Source organism: Hypoxylon trugodes (genome assembly GCF_022578975.1).
Source record: "Hypoxylon trugodes strain CBS 135444 unplaced genomic scaffold F4822scaffold_9, whole genome shotgun sequence".
NCBI classification, from domain to species: domain Eukaryota; kingdom Fungi; phylum Ascomycota; class Sordariomycetes; order Xylariales; family Hypoxylaceae; genus Hypoxylon; species Hypoxylon trugodes.
Genome location: NW_026250024.1, coordinates 1,970,218 through 1,986,481, shown reverse-complemented (window position 1 = coordinate 1,986,481; position 16,264 = coordinate 1,970,218). Strand labels below are relative to the sequence as shown.

General features: G+C 45.8%; 6 protein-coding genes across 6 annotated transcripts; 3 read left to right on the top strand and 3 right to left on the bottom strand.

Annotated features, from left to right (window-relative positions):
• Positions 1–2,600: 2,600 nt before the first annotated feature.
• F4822DRAFT_416959 (uncharacterized protein) lies at positions 2,601–4,837 on the bottom strand. Its single transcript, XM_051459393.1, has 2 exons — positions 4,184–4,837; positions 2,601–4,130 (listed from the first exon to the last, which is right to left on the bottom strand). Exons 1-2 carry the CDS (start codon positions 4,766–4,768, stop codon positions 2,826–2,828), a joined length of 1,890 nt encoding a protein of 629 aa, XP_051310769.1. The 5' UTR covers positions 4,769–4,837; the 3' UTR covers positions 2,601–2,825.
• A 108-nt stretch (positions 4,838–4,945) lies between these two features.
• On the bottom strand, positions 4,946–6,176 carry F4822DRAFT_416958 (like-Sm domain-containing protein). The gene is made up of 4 exons (XM_051459392.1): positions 6,064–6,176; positions 5,867–6,007; positions 5,758–5,808; positions 4,946–5,685 (listed from the first exon to the last, which is right to left on the bottom strand). The coding sequence occupies exons 1-4, from the start codon at positions 6,064–6,066 to the stop codon at positions 5,494–5,496; spliced, it is 387 nt and encodes a 128-aa protein (XP_051310768.1). The 5' UTR covers positions 6,067–6,176; the 3' UTR covers positions 4,946–5,493.
• A 968-nt stretch (positions 6,177–7,144) lies between these two features.
• Positions 7,145–9,994, top strand: F4822DRAFT_379774 (uncharacterized protein). The gene is made up of 5 exons (XM_051456385.1): positions 7,145–7,338; positions 7,403–7,473; positions 7,549–8,616; positions 8,672–8,830; positions 8,886–9,994. Exons 1-5 carry the CDS (start codon positions 7,266–7,268, stop codon positions 9,534–9,536), a joined length of 2,022 nt encoding a protein of 673 aa, XP_051310767.1. The 5' UTR covers positions 7,145–7,265; the 3' UTR covers positions 9,537–9,994.
• A 33-nt stretch (positions 9,995–10,027) lies between these two features.
• Positions 10,028–11,087, top strand: F4822DRAFT_446105 (uncharacterized protein; the record flags this gene model as incomplete). Its single annotated transcript, XM_051463473.1, has 4 exons — positions 10,028–10,128; positions 10,218–10,344; positions 10,415–10,493; positions 10,573–11,087. Exons 1-4 carry the CDS (start codon positions 10,112–10,114, stop codon positions 11,085–11,087), a joined length of 738 nt encoding a protein of 245 aa, XP_051310766.1. The 5' UTR covers positions 10,028–10,111.
• A 365-nt stretch (positions 11,088–11,452) lies between these two features.
• F4822DRAFT_438560 (putative efflux pump) lies at positions 11,453–13,374 on the bottom strand (the record flags this gene model as incomplete). The annotated part of the gene is made up of 4 exons (XM_051462533.1): positions 11,453–12,502; positions 12,571–12,646; positions 12,701–13,030; positions 13,100–13,374. The coding sequence occupies 4 exons, from the start codon at positions 13,372–13,374 to the stop codon at positions 11,453–11,455; spliced, it is 1,731 nt and encodes a 576-aa protein (XP_051310765.1).
• A 1,965-nt stretch (positions 13,375–15,339) lies between these two features.
• F4822DRAFT_416955 (uncharacterized protein) lies at positions 15,340–16,230 on the top strand. Its single transcript, XM_051459391.1, has one exon. The coding sequence runs from the start codon at positions 15,347–15,349 to the stop codon at positions 15,593–15,595; it is 249 nt and encodes an 82-aa protein (XP_051310764.1). The 5' UTR covers positions 15,340–15,346; the 3' UTR covers positions 15,596–16,230.
• The last annotated feature ends 34 nt before the right edge of the window (positions 16,231–16,264 follow it).

Below are 16,264 nucleotides of genomic sequence, written 5' to 3'. Positions count from 1 at the left end.
TCTTATTCCCATGTGAAGCTGTATTAGAGAGAAAATACTTGATGCTTACGTACCCAGAAGATGACTTAAAAGTCGCGTGTCGATTCACGTCGCAGGACGTTCTAAAACGATTTTCGATATGAAGCGAGTGGAAGAAGTAGATAGATGGAGGAAATGAACCGAGGAGGCCGACTCTTGCGCGTACCGGTTATCTCTTCAGGAACTAGAGAATGTCGGCTTGCAATAAGAAGAAAAGATAAATTGGAGGATGAAGGAGATGGTAGAAGCAAAGGCCGTTCTACCAAAGATTAGGAGATTGTAGATTAACGTAACGGGAGGGAAGAATTTACGTGGGAAAATGAGGTTGAAGGTGTGCGACCCGACCTCCTGTTTCTAGTCTCTGTTTCTAGTCTCCTCATTCAAAAAATCAAATTTGGGGCCCTGGCACCCCTGGCACCCTGTCCTTTTTTGCTTCAAAAGGGGCTTGGGGTCAGTGTACTCAATGTACTCATGTACTCAATTTGTACTGCTGTACACCCCCCTGTTACCCGTCCCTGAGTACTCCCTTCTCTGTCCCTTTCCTTTCACTATCACAAATCAGTTAGACTTCCCACTAATTATTGTTAGTACGCTCGGACCAGTTTAAACAAGGTTACTCGCTGCACTTCAAGCACTCGTGGGTATCAGTGTGTGGCTAGGGATCTTAACTACAGGGACCTAACGGCAGGGATTCTCACTAAGTTTGAGCTAATTGATTGGTCAAAATCTTCAATTGGGCGGAGGATTTAATCAACTGCAGAGGTTGGTAGGAGCTTCGCTACTGCATCGGCTCTGCAAGCTTCTTCTGCCACCTCATCATAACTTTTTTTTTTTTTTTAATCGTATGGCCTTATCACTTTTTTTTGTCTTTTAATTTACTCGATTCGCTTTCCATTTTCCATGCACTCACTCTTTTGCGAGAAATATTTCCACCCACTTCCGTATACACTTCCGCACGAAGTCAATAAATAAATGATCGGAAGCACATCTGCAGCTATTAATTAATATTCCCAGATGAAAGTCCGATTTTGTATCTCATAGGTGAAATTGTAATTTCGATTTGCTGGGTACCGGAAGACGCGTCTGGACTGGACTCCACCTAAAATATATATAGTAGAAATTGACCCGACATGATCAAAAGCCGCACGGATACGAAGGAATACAGAAGAATACCTAAGCAACTAAAAGTATCGATAAATACCGGTAGATCCCATGATCACAGATGTCCCGTACGCCACAATTGCCTTAAGTGCACTTCTGCAAGAGATTCGTATTCCTATCGTACGTAAACCGGTCTACCCGTGTGTATTGTATGGTACGCATGTACGTACTTGCAGTATGTGACGACTTTCTGCTCGTGTTCATTGGAAAAGGGAGGAAGGGGCAGAAATCTAACGATCCAACTGGTTGGTGTTCGGTCGCAATCAAAGGTGACCTTTTTAGCGTGAGATGGCATGTTGTTTGTGGGGAAACCATTCTAAACCCCGGTACGCAATCTACCTTTATTCATGTAGCTAAGACCTAAAACGTACTATACGCAGGAACATTTGTCTTCCGTTTTCCGATCCTTGTCCCTTAAGTACCTCGATACATGTACTCCTTCCAAGGTTTGGGGGTTACATCCTTCCATATCAAGATCTTCATCTCTAGCACCCTTACTTCTTGACACTATTGTCAGTAAGCAAATACGTGACGAGCTAGGGATGCAAGTAATACGCCATCCTCATCCTTATGATCATATATCTATAGATTACCTAACCGAGTATAAATAGGTGCTACAGCATACATATAACCAATCCAACAATTACGAAAAGGATCCTGACCCATAACAGATAGTAGTTTGTTTACCAAAAAAATACGGCCATCTGAGTACTTATTAAGTATATTGACCTGAACGAGGACGACAAGTCTGAATATCAAATTATACTCACGTCTACCATCTGACAAATCAGTGTCTATTCCAATGGACAAGCGCAGCATTGGTCTAAGAGGGTAGTCATAGTTATTGTTTTATGGTTTCGTTTTTTATGAAAATAGGGGTAGACTCATAATGATGTTCCTCGATGGTCCCTGTCTATTTGCACCATCTATAGGCATAAGGGAAATAAATACTCCCGTATTATACCATTACCATCTATAAGCTTCCTAGTTCTTCGGCTCTGCCTACCCTACCATACAGCCAGGCGCTTTACATGTGGTATTTTATATGACTAGATCGTAATAATTACCAACTACACAATTGGAACCCTTACTCCTTGAAAGTCGTGATGAGGGACTATCTAGATTTTGGGTTGAAATTGCGTTGTTGTCTATGAAGTATTCCGTCTACGTGATAGGCAATGAAAAAAGGGCAACGGCCTATCGCAATTGTGAGATATTAAGGTCACGTCGGCCATTCTACAGTGAGCGTGAGTTCGGGGAGCAAAAGTAAAAAGGATCGAAAAGGCCCAAGCACCTAAGACTTGAGCATCGTTGAATTATTATAATTATAGTATGTTACCTAAATACCTTTTTCATGAAGTCGGTTTCCCCTTGAGCAAAAAGCTAGCAGATACCTATCCAAGTACCTCAGTTGGGATGTAGGGTAAAGCAATTAGGTATTTGACCTACTATATAAGAGAACGTATATACGATATATTCTAGGTTGAGAGAATTATATTTCTGACTTGGCGCAAGCATTGCTTCAGAATATGGTAATTCCCAAATTAAATGGATTCGTTTAGGAAGGGCTATCACAATGCATTGAAATAGCTATGCTATCAACGTCAAAGTAGTCGTGAATCTGAATTTATTTTTGTTAAGTTACCCTAAGCCCAGCTCTCCATCGCGCCAAGTTTTGGGCTCTGGACACTCCTCGATGGCTCCGTGGGTGAAGTCTCCTCGGCGGCAGCGCCCGCATCTACTTCACTATGTTCCCTAAGCTTCTGAACACGCTCAAGTAATTCCTCCACCTCAGCATCGATAGAAATCCCGCGCCTACGGCATTCCTCGATAAGTTCCTGTGCCCTGATATCCTCTGCTTGGATACACCGTCTAATAAGTGCTAGGGCCGAAGCTTTGCCCATCCACCAATTATTGGATATACCCGCCGTTTTGCTCGTTTTCATCTTCTCAAGGAATTGGAAGGCTTGCTCGTAATTATCTTGCAAGCAGGAAATTCGAATTAGATGATTGTAGGTGGTCTGAGTAGGTTGAATAGAGAAAGCCTCCATCTCCGCGAACAAGAAATTCATGGATTTTCTCATCGTGCAGTGTGCAAAGAGAATATGATACGTTTCGAGATCTGGCCGCTCGTCACAGATACGGCGCACACTCCTATATAAGTCTAAAGCTGTTTTGAACCCGTGGTGCAATTTGGTAGCCTCCAAAACAACGTTGAACGCGGCAATGGGAATATTGCGCTGTGACCTTAGTTCATCGAGTAACCCCATAGCGTTGTCAGTCTTCTCAGACGACTCGCGTAGCACGCGGAAAATAGACCGCGTGCTAGAGAGATCGGGACGTAAGCCTGCCTTAGCCATGATGCATAATGCCATGAAAGCTCTTCGGATATCTCCCTGGTGGACATGGATATCCACGAGAGGTTCGTAATGATGTAACTCGAGTTTCCGGCCGCGATTCGAGAGCATTTGAATTGCACTTATGGCCAAGGTGGCGTCCATATGGTTTGCCGCAGCGTTGACTATATTCGTGATGACGCCATCTGGAGGCGTTGAATCCCCGCGGGATACTGAACGATCCCATATGTATTTGATCCCCTCGTAGTAGGCGTCTCTACTGAATACATCAAGGAGAAATTGCCATACGTTTGGTGACAGGGGCTCGTGAGATATGTTTGCGACTTTGAATCGATGTTTGAGGATCGAAAGTGTCTCATCGTGAAAACCTAGGTCCCCAAATACGTAAAGGAAAACATCATATAACCAAGTTGGGACGGTAACTGGATCTTTATGCATTTCCTCTAATCTTTCAAGCGCAAGCTCATACTGATTATCCCTTAACAAGCCAATGATGATATTGATCAGGCTGTCAGATGTCTGTGACTGCCATCGATTTCTCATCTCGAATAGTACCTTATTTCTAAGAACATAGTCGGGATGTACGGCTGTTACCTACGTTCTAATGTTAGTTCACAAATGCTTGACTACGTAATGGATCATCTCACTTCTAAGAGGGCCTGATAAATTTGCGGCGTAATCGGGATCTGCAACTTCTCCATTTCCTCAAGGAGTTGGCCTGCAATGGCTGCGGATCCATGATTTCTATCAACATTTGCCCTTATGAGGCTCTCATAAAGCATGACATTTGGCCTTTCTTTCCTCTCTGTTATTAGGTATTCGATTAGTGTTATAGTTGATGAATAGGTGCCAGTGGCGTTTGAAAGCTCTCTGAGGGCGGTATATATGGTTTTGGTTGGGATCGTATCGAGCTTGGTAGCAAAGGCACCGACTCTCCCGAAGAGAACTCCGGGAATCCATGGGCTTCGCTTCGCTATTCGTTTGAGATATTGGATGTGCGCTTCTTCGACCGACTCGTTATTAGGTTGTTGGTTGATCAGGGCGCCAGTAGCAACGCGACGGAATCCTCGCCGACTCTGTCTATCGGTGATTGAAGTGTGGCTGCGGGAAGAGAGAACCGGTCGTCGTGGAGGGCTACGGAGGGGTTCGATTAATCTCGAGAGAGTCGTTATATCTACTGAGGGGCATAAACATCGCCAAAGTCCATCAAAAACAATGCGCTCCCCCGGCATTGCGGAGTTAGAAGCCAATTGATGTTGAACTGGCTTCGTACTTGTTGCTGACAAGTGCAGGTTGCGATGTATGTACTTGAGCCCGCGCATAGAGAATATTGATAAGAGAAAAAAGATTAAGATAACCAATCTTGGCAGCTGACAGCAACTGCCAGGCAGTTGTGAGCATCATTATATGAATTAGTCTCCCCTTTATTCTTCATGAATTATAATATCGTCCTTAGCCTAAACATTCTAGTTTTTAATTTAATAATTATATTTATTTTAAGGCTTGTTATGGGGTTTGGTGTGCGTGTTGCCCTTAACCTAACTTTGTGAGCTTTTTAAATTTTGTATTGAGCATGTCAGCTTCCAGCTCGCTGAACCCCCAGGGACAATGCCTTGCAGAAACAATGGCTGGAATGATTGAAGGCAGAGGGATATATGGAGTAGATGAACGTCCGGGTCATATCCTGGAGGGTATTTCAATTGCTACCCTAGCTCTCCCATCTGATCTGCCTCATGTCTATGTGCAATAACAGTCAGAAACTGTTTGCATCTTCACCATCTCGGTGGGTGGGTATCTTCTTCTGCTAGAGCAGTTGTATCTCACCACTCTCTTTCAACTCTGTCGAGTTCTTAAAAGTCTATCCATGCGTCTGCATGCCCCCAGATGAAGTCTTCAATGGTTTCATCGTTTTTTTACGCATGATTTTTCGCATTGATCTCAGAGCATCGGCTCAGTCTCACGCACCGCGGCCTCTACCCCGACCTCGTCCTTGGCCTCGTCCACCACGGCCACCTCTGTCACCACCCCTTCCACCATGATCTCCTCTTTGCTGGCCATGTCCACCGCGGCCACCTCGGAATCCGCTTTGTTGACCGTGTTGTTCTTTGACGAGGTCGATGATTTCGTCGGGTACCCGGAGATATTTGATCTACCATGCCTTGTCAGCTATCCATTTCTTGGCATGCACATACTACTGTGTTGAATTGGAGCGAATGCTTACATTATTCCCCTTCACGTATACTTCGGGTAGACGAACGAATTTGTCTGCTTCCTAATTCTCCAATATTAGTCAAGGCGCTAGCTCGGAGGTAGGGAAAATGGTCGCGTACCGGACTCGTCTGGATAACTTCCTTCAGTGTCAAGTTCATCCATGTGTCGCATTGTATTAAGTGGCCGTTGAGGGTTTCTCCGTTCTTTAGCTCGACAAGCATCGGGTGGCCTTGGGCGGCATTCAAGAGCCCGAGAGGTAACTGAGACAGATCTGCATTAGCGCATAAGTCTACTAGAAAAGAGAGCCGTATATTACCATCTTTGCGAAAACCGCACAACGATTTGGGTGCGGTGACTAAGCGAAGCGCAAATTGGTTGTTGATATGGAAACGCGCAACAAGGAATCTTGCTATGTGATGATGGTGACAGCTGCTAGAGCTGAAAGTTAGAAATTGGTGGGGTCGTAAAGTCTCTATCCACTCACATCACACGAGCTAAGCTATATACAAGCCACATTCACCAGCCCTATAACCAAGCCACGTCATTAGTCATTGCATGAAAGATCCATTTAATTCTATGTGGATCCGACCCGCCAGATCTTGAAATTCATCATCAACATCATCACAAGCCAACCATCTATCTAATTACCGTGTTGTGTCAAGCTTCGAATCTACCTAACCTTTCCGCTGGTAGATGCTAATATTTCAGTTGGAAATCTGTAACCGGAAATTTTCATTCTGATCTATTTTACTCCCCAGAAGGCTTAGATGACTGTTGTTATAATCAAGCCTTAGTCTACTATTTCAACCGAAAATCCAGGCAGATTGCAAAACGAAACAATGGCTTTAAAATTATTTCGAATACATTTTAACAAAATTATCATTGATTGATTAAATGGCTTCTTTCACTTGTTTTTCAGCACTTGCGTACGAATCCACCCCCCTGATTCTTGGTCGGCAATATCCCAGGCCAATGCAAGCCTGGTTAGAGGACTCGTCAGCTAGTTGACCCTCATTGGTCGATTTTCTCCACCATCCCTACCAAGCGGTAGTTAGGCTTACACAGCCTCCTACAAGCAGATACTAGAAAGTCCTCTATTATTTCCTAGTAGCCCTAGGCGGATCGCTGGCAAGTCAAGGCAATTCTCACGGGGACTTGGTTTTCGATTGGTTCGTAGGCGGTTCTTTACTACGCCTTCTCCGATTTTGTACCTATCTGTTGCGTCTTGTTTCGTTTTATCCCCCTGGAAAAAAAAAGAAGTGACCGGGTCGAACATTCGAGGGTGGGTATATTACCTGAAGTGAACCTGTCCGCGTGGCACCCCACTCTATTCCGCGCCCTCACGGTCAACCCGGGCGTCTTACATATTCCTTACAGCCCGCTTCTGTAGGCAGCCATTTTATCTCTTCTTCCATCCGGGCTTTCATTGAGCGAGGATATTTCGTAGTCTTGCCATGCCAAGGCAACCTCGCTCCATTTATTGTTTTTCTTTATAATTTATAGGTGCCTAGTTAAATCATGCGCGGCCTTCTAAAGGCTCAGTTGTTGCTAGCGCCGGTGCTGGCGGCGGCTCTTCCAACTAGACATGAAGGTGAGATCAATCAATCAAGTATCATCAGAGGTTGTGTTGTGGTTCTAACACGTAGCTACTCAAGTCTATACCCCACGTGCTTTAATAAACATCAATATCGACAAAACATCGGATGAAGTCGCTCTCCAAGACATAGTAAGTCAGACAAATTCTAATGTCTAAATTATCTTTCATATTAGAGTAGTCAACTTACTAAATTATCTTACTTAGAATCTTCGCCTCGACATCCACGAGTCGACATCCCCATGTGGTTACGGAAATGTGACCCTTAATGACCAAAAACTCGCACAAGATGAGAACGGCGCTGGATCTGGATCGATCACTACCGAAGATGGCAACATCATCATCGCTATCTGGGCGTTTACTTGTGTTCACCTCGAAGATGAGTTTCAAGGACAGATGATGGCTTTTGAAGTCGTATCCATGAATAATAAGGAAGTCGAAGATGCTAGATTCGTCGTTCAATTCCAACAGATGGCACCAGTTTCGGTTTCCTTCATCAACGCCACCGGGTCCATTGTTGAAGTCCCAATTTCTACCGAGGAAAAGGATGACAGCTCAGATGAAGAGGCTCCGGCAACTCTAGATGAAGAATTAGCCGAGTTGAAGTCCATGATGCGACAACTAGCATCTCTCGAATACGCAATTTCTTCCAAGGTACACCGTATTGCTGAGATGGGCCATGATTTCAAGCCACCTCACGAATTTCATTCGTTCGCTGAGTGCGACAGCCTGAAATGCATCGTGAAAACGATGTACAATCGGGCGAAGCACATGGCTAGCAGTTTCTATGGACACGGACTTGGAGATCAGGGCCCCTTTGATGGTCGACCTGGTCGACACCATTGGCCTTTCCATGGCAGAGAAGGGAAACACCCACATCACTGGTTTCCCCACCATCACGGCGGGGATCATGGGAATCACACTTTCCCACATCCTCCTCACCATCCTCATCACCCACCGCCCCCTCATGGTGACCATCCTCCTTTCCCTCCCTTTTGTCATTGTGGACCTCCACCGCCACCTCCAAACGGCCCCCCTCACGGTCCTCCTCCTCACGGCCCCCCTCATGATGGTCCTCATGGATCCCCTCATGGCCCTCCTCATGGTCCACCCCATGGTCCCCCTCACGGTCCGCCACCGCCTCCTCCGCCTCCACCACACCATGAGTTCGGCGATGAACGCCCGCCTCACGGCCACCCACCACCAAATCACCACGCAACAGAGGATGACGCTCAAGAGAAGCCCGAACCAGCTGAGGAATTCACACATGAGATGGTAAGCCTAGACAGGAAAAAATGCTCCCTATATTATCGAATACTGACTTGTTTAGGGACCGAGTGAGGATTTTGATGGCAGACCTGAACTGCCCCTTCACCCCCCTGAGGGCGAGCCCCCTTTCCCTCCACCACCTCCTCCAGGGCTAGACGGACCCCATCACCCCGGCCATATGCCTTTCGGTGGAAGGCCACCACACCCACCACCCCCTCCTGTAAGTTTTTAATATACAAGAAGTATTAAATGACCTACTTGCTAATTTACCAAAGCCCTTCCGTCACCCGGGCTTATTCCACGCGATATCGACCATCCACATTGTAGCCATCGTCGTCCTACTTGGTCTCCTATTTAGCGCCATACACACACGTTGCTTCACTACCACGCGCGAGGACCGACGTCGGGCACGCGAAGATCGTTGCCGCCACGACGACGACCATGATGACCACGAAACAAAGCATATTACTATCAGCACCAAGTATAGCAAAATCATCAAGTGGTTAAAGCAAACCGTAAGAAAGCAAGAGATCGAGGACGAAGAAAAGGAAGCTATGATGAGAAGGCTACACGGAGCTGAGAGCGAGGAAGAGGACAATCTCTCCACGACTATGGAGCAGGAGATCGCCCAGTTCCGCGCCGTCGCTAGTGTTGTAGGCGATATTGTTGAAGCGGAAGAGGGACGCTCTCGGGAATATGCCCGAGAGATGCAACAACATAGTTCTGCTCCCACTCCCCCGAGTCCGACCTCGGCGTTCCCAGATTACGCGTCTGTGGATGAGGAGCTTCCGGCGTACGATGAGGGGATGAATGATTCACGCTTTGTTGCTGATGGGTTTAGATATACCCCAGGAAGCTCATGCTATACTTCGACTGATACTTCAACGGAGTCGTCGCTTGATGAGCATTTGGGGAGAAAGGATTAGGGTGTTTAAGGTTGGGGTGGTTGATCTTGGGGAGAGGATTAGCATTATTTGGGTTTCTTTTCGTGTATAAATAAGGGCGGCTATCTATGCTTGGTGTTGCTGTAAGGTAGTGGTTTTGGATAAGTTACCGCGGGCATGGCATATAGAGCGTAATATAATAAATGCTTTATTCCAAAGAACTTATTAATGCTTGACTCATCATGAGTACATGTTAGAGTGCACCTGCTTACACGGGTGACTACTCTAATAGGGGATTATGGGTAGTTGTTGCTCTATCGCTTTTGCTGATTGAGACTTTCCTGGTAAAAGTTTCTTAGTGTGATTGCAGAACTGCGGGTTGTCGCTTCCCTTGAGCAATATCATCAATATAAGCAGGAGTACTTCATGCCTGATTATGTCATTGTTATCATCGCTCCCTCTCCTGAGAATTTACATAATCTTTCTTCTCTCCTTGTCCCCATTATATTGTTGTTCTCCAAGGCACGAATATGGTTTCATCGTGTACTTCTACTATGATTGACATCCACATCAGCGACAGCATTAGATTCTCTTAACTTAGGTGTATATACTTCAACATGGGAGAGCAGGCCAAGTATGATTATCCTCAAATCCCCCAGCCCTAACTCCAATGGTCTAGTCCCATGGTTTTAGGCCACCGTATGCTAAAATATTCGATCGTAGAGCGTCGGATTTAGAAGAAGTTTCCGATGTCGCGGTCATCTGTGGTGATACAGAATGGGACCTCCATCAATCGATTCTCCGCGACGCCTCTACACACTTCCGCGATATACTTGCTGATTCAAAAATTGTAAGATATGACCATGAACTTACCTAGATGGATCCCTTAAAGTTACTAATTATTGGCTTCTCGGGATAAGAAGTCGCCTATATATTTGCAGTCTTTTAAGGATCCCGTCAAATTTCAGTGGCTCGTTACATACATATACAGCAAAGAAGGTATGTACAATATCGACTTGTTTTCCTTGTGGTTGCTATGCTCAATCGTCGATATTGCGGGCTAATGGGTCATGAACAGTCGAGCCAGACCTAGCACAACTCCTGGCGAAACCTAAGACCATAACGCGAGCATGCGTGGACGTTCTTTTTATGGCAACCCGCTTCGGCGTAGAATCCTTCCAGGATATAATCCATAAACCACTTCGACGTTTATTCAGCATAGAGGCCGTGAAGTTTCAAATCCATCTTCATTGTTTCATCATGGATAAGGGAAAAATTTCCGACTGCCCGGCTCACGACGATCATTTCACAAATAAGTTCTTTTTCCTCGCTCGCCTCGTTTACACGAACGAAAGCTTCAGGAGAACTCGCCGGATTTTTGTGCAGTACTTCAGCTTTACTTTGTATCAAGCGCTAAGGACGGATCGATACCGTCGTGAGATTGAGGTCACACCGGGCTTCGCGGAGGAACTTTTGTTCGCGCTGGTAGATGATGATGTGAATTGCCAAAATGGCACGAAAGAATTGAATAGCAAATGGCATGGGGTGGTATCGCCCTGTTCATCTGCACCATTTCTCTCACACCTTGTATAGAGGATTTGGGGAATAGTATTGCGAATTTCGAATTGAACAGTTTTATCTAAGGCCTCTGCTCAAGCATATTATCTGATAGATGAAGTGTACTTTGGTTGTAACAGGAGAGGATAATATTTATTAAGGAGTAGGAAATATGCTGATGTCCACCATAACGCTATGCTATCCTAAGAATCATGATCTTCCCATCGCCATCAATGTATCGGGCACTTCGCCCTCCTGAACGCCAGATCTATATCTTAGTCCGTCTCGAGTTTATCCCCCATCCAATATACACTATCTATTATTATGGCCCAGTCCATGAATTATCTATATACAAACCCAATAATGAATTACCAAAACGCCTTTTTAGAGATAACATGAGTTTATACAGCGACGGGCTCGAGTTTCTTGCCCTTGACGCTCTTCCACTCAATCGTCGCACTACCGAAAATAGTGAAAGCGACTAGAGCCGTACCAACGATGAACGCTGTTGTCAAAGCATTGCTGTATGATATTATCACGTTGGGAATAACATCGGCTGGTAGACTGTGCTGTAGGTTTGTCGCACCGGCATTGAGAATCACGTTGGGGTCGATGCTAGGGACGTTGGCGGCTAGTTCTTGAACGAGCTTGTTGCTGAAGACTGTCTGGCCTACACTCACGAATAGAGCGCCACCGACAGTCTGCACGAAGACTAGGATCGAGGTACCCGTAGGTACGTCCTTGATATCCAGTACGGTCTGTACGGCCATTAGGGGTTGCTGCATAGCCATACCGACACCAGCGCCGAAGAGGATTTGGTATCCGATCCAGACACCGGAGCTAGCATCGGGTTTCCAGGTAGACAGTAAACCGCCACCGATCGACATAAGCACCGTTCCGATAATCATGAACGGCGCGTAGTACCCAAAAATTGTGACTAGAACACCTGCACCCATGGCGAATACAACGACGCTGATCAGCATAGGTAAGTTGCGGATACCGGATTCGACGGCGCTAACGCCTTGGACGGATTGGAACCAGATCGGGACGTAGTAGATAAAAATAAAGAACCCGGAGCCGACACCGAAGGAGAAGAGACTGCTGGCCCAGATCGTGCGCTTCTTCATGATGCGGGGAGGTACGGTCGCGTTTTCTTGTTGGATGTGTTGGACGTATAGGAATGCGATGAAGAGGACGCCGAATACGACGAAGAGCCCGATGATGCGCCCGTTGCTCCATGGGTACTTGGTACCACCCCACTGCAGAGCTAGGAGAAGGCAGATGATGGCAGGCATGAATAGGATTGTGCCGATGGGATCGAAGCGCTTGAAGCGCTCCATTAGTGTTTCGTCCTTGGGAATAGCTTGGACTGGCGCGGGGAAGAATAGGAGAATGACGAGGATGGTCACGGCGCCGATTGGTAGGTTGATGTAGAAACACCATCTCCATGTCTGTATTTCGATCGAATATTAGTAACCCGCCTAAAGAATAGCGCAATAGTAAAGGGGAAATTACGTACCACTTTATCCGTGAATACACCCCCGAGCAAAGGCCCAGCCACCGATGCCACACCATACATACTGGCGATCAGGCCCCTGGTTTGATTATTAACAAGCTTATATCAAGGATTGAAGATATGAAGCACTTACGTGTACATGGGCCGCTTAGCCAGCGGGACACTGTGAGCGAGGATAAGCAGAGCGCCGGACATGATACCAGCGGAACCGGAGCCGGCAACGGCACGACCGATGATCAGCGTGACCGAGTTCTGTGCCACACCGCAGATCAAGCTTCCGAGCTCGAAGATTCCGATTGCGGTCAAGTATACCCATTTTATGCTTAAGAAAGTGTAGAATTTGCCGAAGAGGAGTTGTAGGGCTGCAGTGGTTAGAAGGTACGCGCTTCCATACCAGCCTACATCGGGTAAGCTGTGGAAAGCGTCTGTGATTTTGGGAATGGCGGTTGTGATGATAGAGTTGCTATTTTGAAGCATTAGCTATTGTGAATTCTCTAGCTTGACTATAAGACAGAGAAGGGGGAAAACTTACTCAAGGGCCATTAAGAATACACTTAGACATAACGCTAGGGCGATTAATACTAGCTTTGCTCCTGTTGGATATTCTGTTCCATCCTCTCGGGTCTGAATCTTCTCCACAGCCTCATTGTGTCGAGATAGAGCGGTTGTATGTTGAGTAAGGTCGTGGGTCTTTTCTTGGTCGGCGGCAGCGATCGAGTGTGAATCTTCGATAGAGCTGCCCGAGCTAGATGACAGGGCCTTTTCGTTGTTGGCCCTATCTACTATGCTGGAATTGCTTTCCGCCATTGTGAATGTTTGGGATGACACTTCGGATTGAAGTTGGCCTTTAGAATCGGCCATTTCCGTGGGAATTCTCGGGGCAGGAGTCGTCGTTTGGGATAGGCGCATGTAAGTACCCGGGAGGGTAGATATATATATCTAGTATAAAGTAGGGTGGTTTCTCAATAACTATTAGTTAATATAGAGACATCTGTGTTACCTGGGGAATATATAGTAGATCCATTTGTACAACTTCGTGATCTCAATTATCGCGGGAACTGTACTACATGTATATACATAGATGGGCCTCCACTATGTGGGTCCATAGACGAGCCAAGCCTATTAATAATTATGATTCATTTTGAATCGATTTTACGGGTGGGAACTACAAAGACGGGAAAAGGAACTACGAAAAATTCTACCTATTTCGCTGACTCTTCGCGGATAGTTAGGTCTCCGTCTACAAGTCTAGGTCTTCTTAGGGGAAAAAAGGAGGAAAGAAAATAGACGGAAATTATGGGCCTCGGGGTCCTCGTCAAGTCCGTCGAGGATCTAATTGTCCGGGGATTAGGTGATGGCCCTGGAGTTTAAGCAACATGCGTCCCACAAGGTGTTCTATTGGTCTATTTCCATTTATTTCGGGTACTTTCTTCAGTCCGTCTACTGAAAATATTTTTGTCATAGCTGAATCTGGTTTCGGGTCGCGCAGGGAATCTTTGCCTATGTAGCACTGGAACTAATCTGACGGAGCTAATGTATTTGGATCTCGGCTTTGTATGACTCGATCGAGAACATTTATCTCCGGGGTTTACCTCATACAGAGTTAATAAATCCGACTTGAATTGATTGGCCGAGAGTGATAGATTTCCCCTAAAACGGTAGGTTGTACAAATATCTGTGTTGCCCGAAAACATGTCTTCATATCACTAGGAAACGGTGGCCGGCGCTTTAGTCTTTTCATCAAGTATATTGGAATGGAAGAGAGATATTCAGAAACTTGATTTGGCGACAGCATACCTAGGCATACAGTAATACGTTACTTAGCTTATCGTGAAGGAAGACTACGTGTTGCGGCTGTTACCGAGATTGTGGCTTCGAGCCTAGACCTTGTGAGGATTTAGGCGAAGCCCCTGCAAGAATTGTATATGACTCAAGCTGGCACTAGCTTAGATCAGATAATCCTTGTCTGTCGCTATGTTAACGGACTTTCGGGACCCTTCATCGTCCCGTATTTATTTACTGTCCGAATAATAGTAGGATCTATACCCCTTTTATTAGTAATTGAAACCATCGCGTGCTTGTCTTCCTAGCCTTAATCGTCCTGGCTTATTTAAATGACTGGTTTATGTCGCCGTATGTCGTATTCTAAATTGTTGCTTACAATAGCAATGTCTTGAAGGACTGTTACTCCATTCATCCGACTGGCTTTCTCTTGTCGTGATATAGTGCTCATGAGTTACGTTTTATCGCGTGATACACTTATATACTTCTTCAGCCTGGGTTGGATTGAATATTCTGGAATCACTTAGGAGTTGATTTTCATCCTGAGACCACCCCACTATGTTGTAGCGAGCGCTTGGTACCTAATCAATATTTACGAGCGTACTCCTTGGAAAACCCCACCTATATTTCCTAGAGGATAGGTACTCGCGAGCCCCTTAATGTCCTTGAGTGCCCAAGCTATTGGTAACTGCATGAAATCGCAACTATAAATCAATGTATGAATACAGCTTCGCATGATATCATATATTTCACCCTTTTCCGGGAGATTGCTCGCTAATCCAATTGTGTATGATAATGCGACCGTATGTTTCCTGCGATTATAAAAGAGACCGAAGTAGCATGGGCCGCTACCGAAACTACCTAGGTACCCTATGGTAAGGCTTTATCTGGGCCTAAAAATTCGGGGATAAGGGATATACCTACCTACCTAGGTACCTACAGTTATACAACGAACTAGCCAGTCTTTATCTCCGGCTACTCATATTATATAGCGGATATGATTATGGGCATATTTAGCGCTGTAGGACTTGCTATGGGCACCTACACCCTACCAAATATGTTTCGACCTACTGACGGCTATAAGCCCAACGAAGCTTCATTCAGCAACACACTGGATTCATTCGACCTCATCTGTGATACTTTCAAATACCTAAGTGCCCTTTTCAAAAACAGTAACGACACACTCAAATTACCCCAGTATAGCCTCCCATCGGCACTTCAAACCTCAAACCTTTTTGATTCATAGCCAACTCCGATTTGGTCCCTCTGTCAACCTGCATACTTCAAATCCTCATGCTTGGGGTATCTGCCGTGGCCCGGCCAGTATCGGTGTAGGAATCCCTTTCATACTAGCCTCTACTCTCCATCTTCCTCTTAAGTATCTACATCTCCCTGGGCCTTTTATGCATATTGTTATCGCAAAGGTTTGGGATGGTCTTCACTCCGTTCTTGCTATTATGTGTATGTCTGCGGGCTGGGTAGATCTTTGGTCCCTATTTTCCTTATCGCTATTGCTTAAAGGAAGCGCTATAAAGAGGAGGCTATAGCCTTTATAAGGCTTGTTGAAGGATGTGCTAGAGGAGCTATAAGGGGTTAGCGGTGCGGTGGTGTACCTGGGGCGCTGTTCTGTGTAACCCACAACCCAAAAATAATGCACGCATAGGGACACCATTCCTTATTCCTCTGATTTCTTTGGTCTCTGTGATTTCTCTAATTCGTCTGATTCCTCATCGGAATCCGCTGGTCCAGGAGAGTCCCGGTCGTTCTGTAGTCGTCGATCTGACGTGGTATTACGCCTTCTTGGTCTCTCTTCATCCTCATCATCCGAACTAGTGAACAGAGACCACACCACGAACATGGCGGGGAATCCCGGGGCGAAAACTGGTGGAAGATTAACCTTGGTCCCCACTATTGT

Coding starts and splice junctions, on each gene's coding strand:
- F4822DRAFT_416959 (XM_051459393.1), bottom strand. CDS start 4,768: ATGCCGGGGGAGCGCATTGTTTTTGATGGACTTTGGCGATGTTTATGC. Junction 4,131..4,183: donor TTTATCAGGCCCTCTTAGAA/GTGAGATGATCC, acceptor ATTAGAACGTAG/GTAACAGCCGTACATCCCGA.
- F4822DRAFT_416958 (XM_051459392.1), bottom strand. Junction 5,809..5,866: donor AAGTTATCCAGACGAGTCCG/GTACGCGACCAT, acceptor TTGGAGAATTAG/GAAGCAGACAAATTCGTTCG. Junction 5,686..5,757: donor TATACGTGAAGGGGAATAAT/GTAAGCATTCGC, acceptor AAGGCATGGTAG/ATCAAATATCTCCGGGTACC.
- F4822DRAFT_379774 (XM_051456385.1), top strand. CDS start 7,266: ATGCGCGGCCTTCTAAAGGCTCAGTTGTTGCTAGCGCCGGTGCTGGCG. Junction 7,339..7,402: donor TCTTCCAACTAGACATGAAG/GTGAGATCAATC, acceptor TAGCTACTCAAG/TCTATACCCCACGTGCTTTA. Junction 8,831..8,885: donor CACACCCACCACCCCCTCCT/GTAAGTTTTTAA, acceptor AATTTACCAAAG/CCCTTCCGTCACCCGGGCTT.
- F4822DRAFT_416955 (XM_051459391.1), top strand. CDS start 15,347: ATGATTATGGGCATATTTAGCGCTGTAGGACTTGCTATGGGCACCTAC.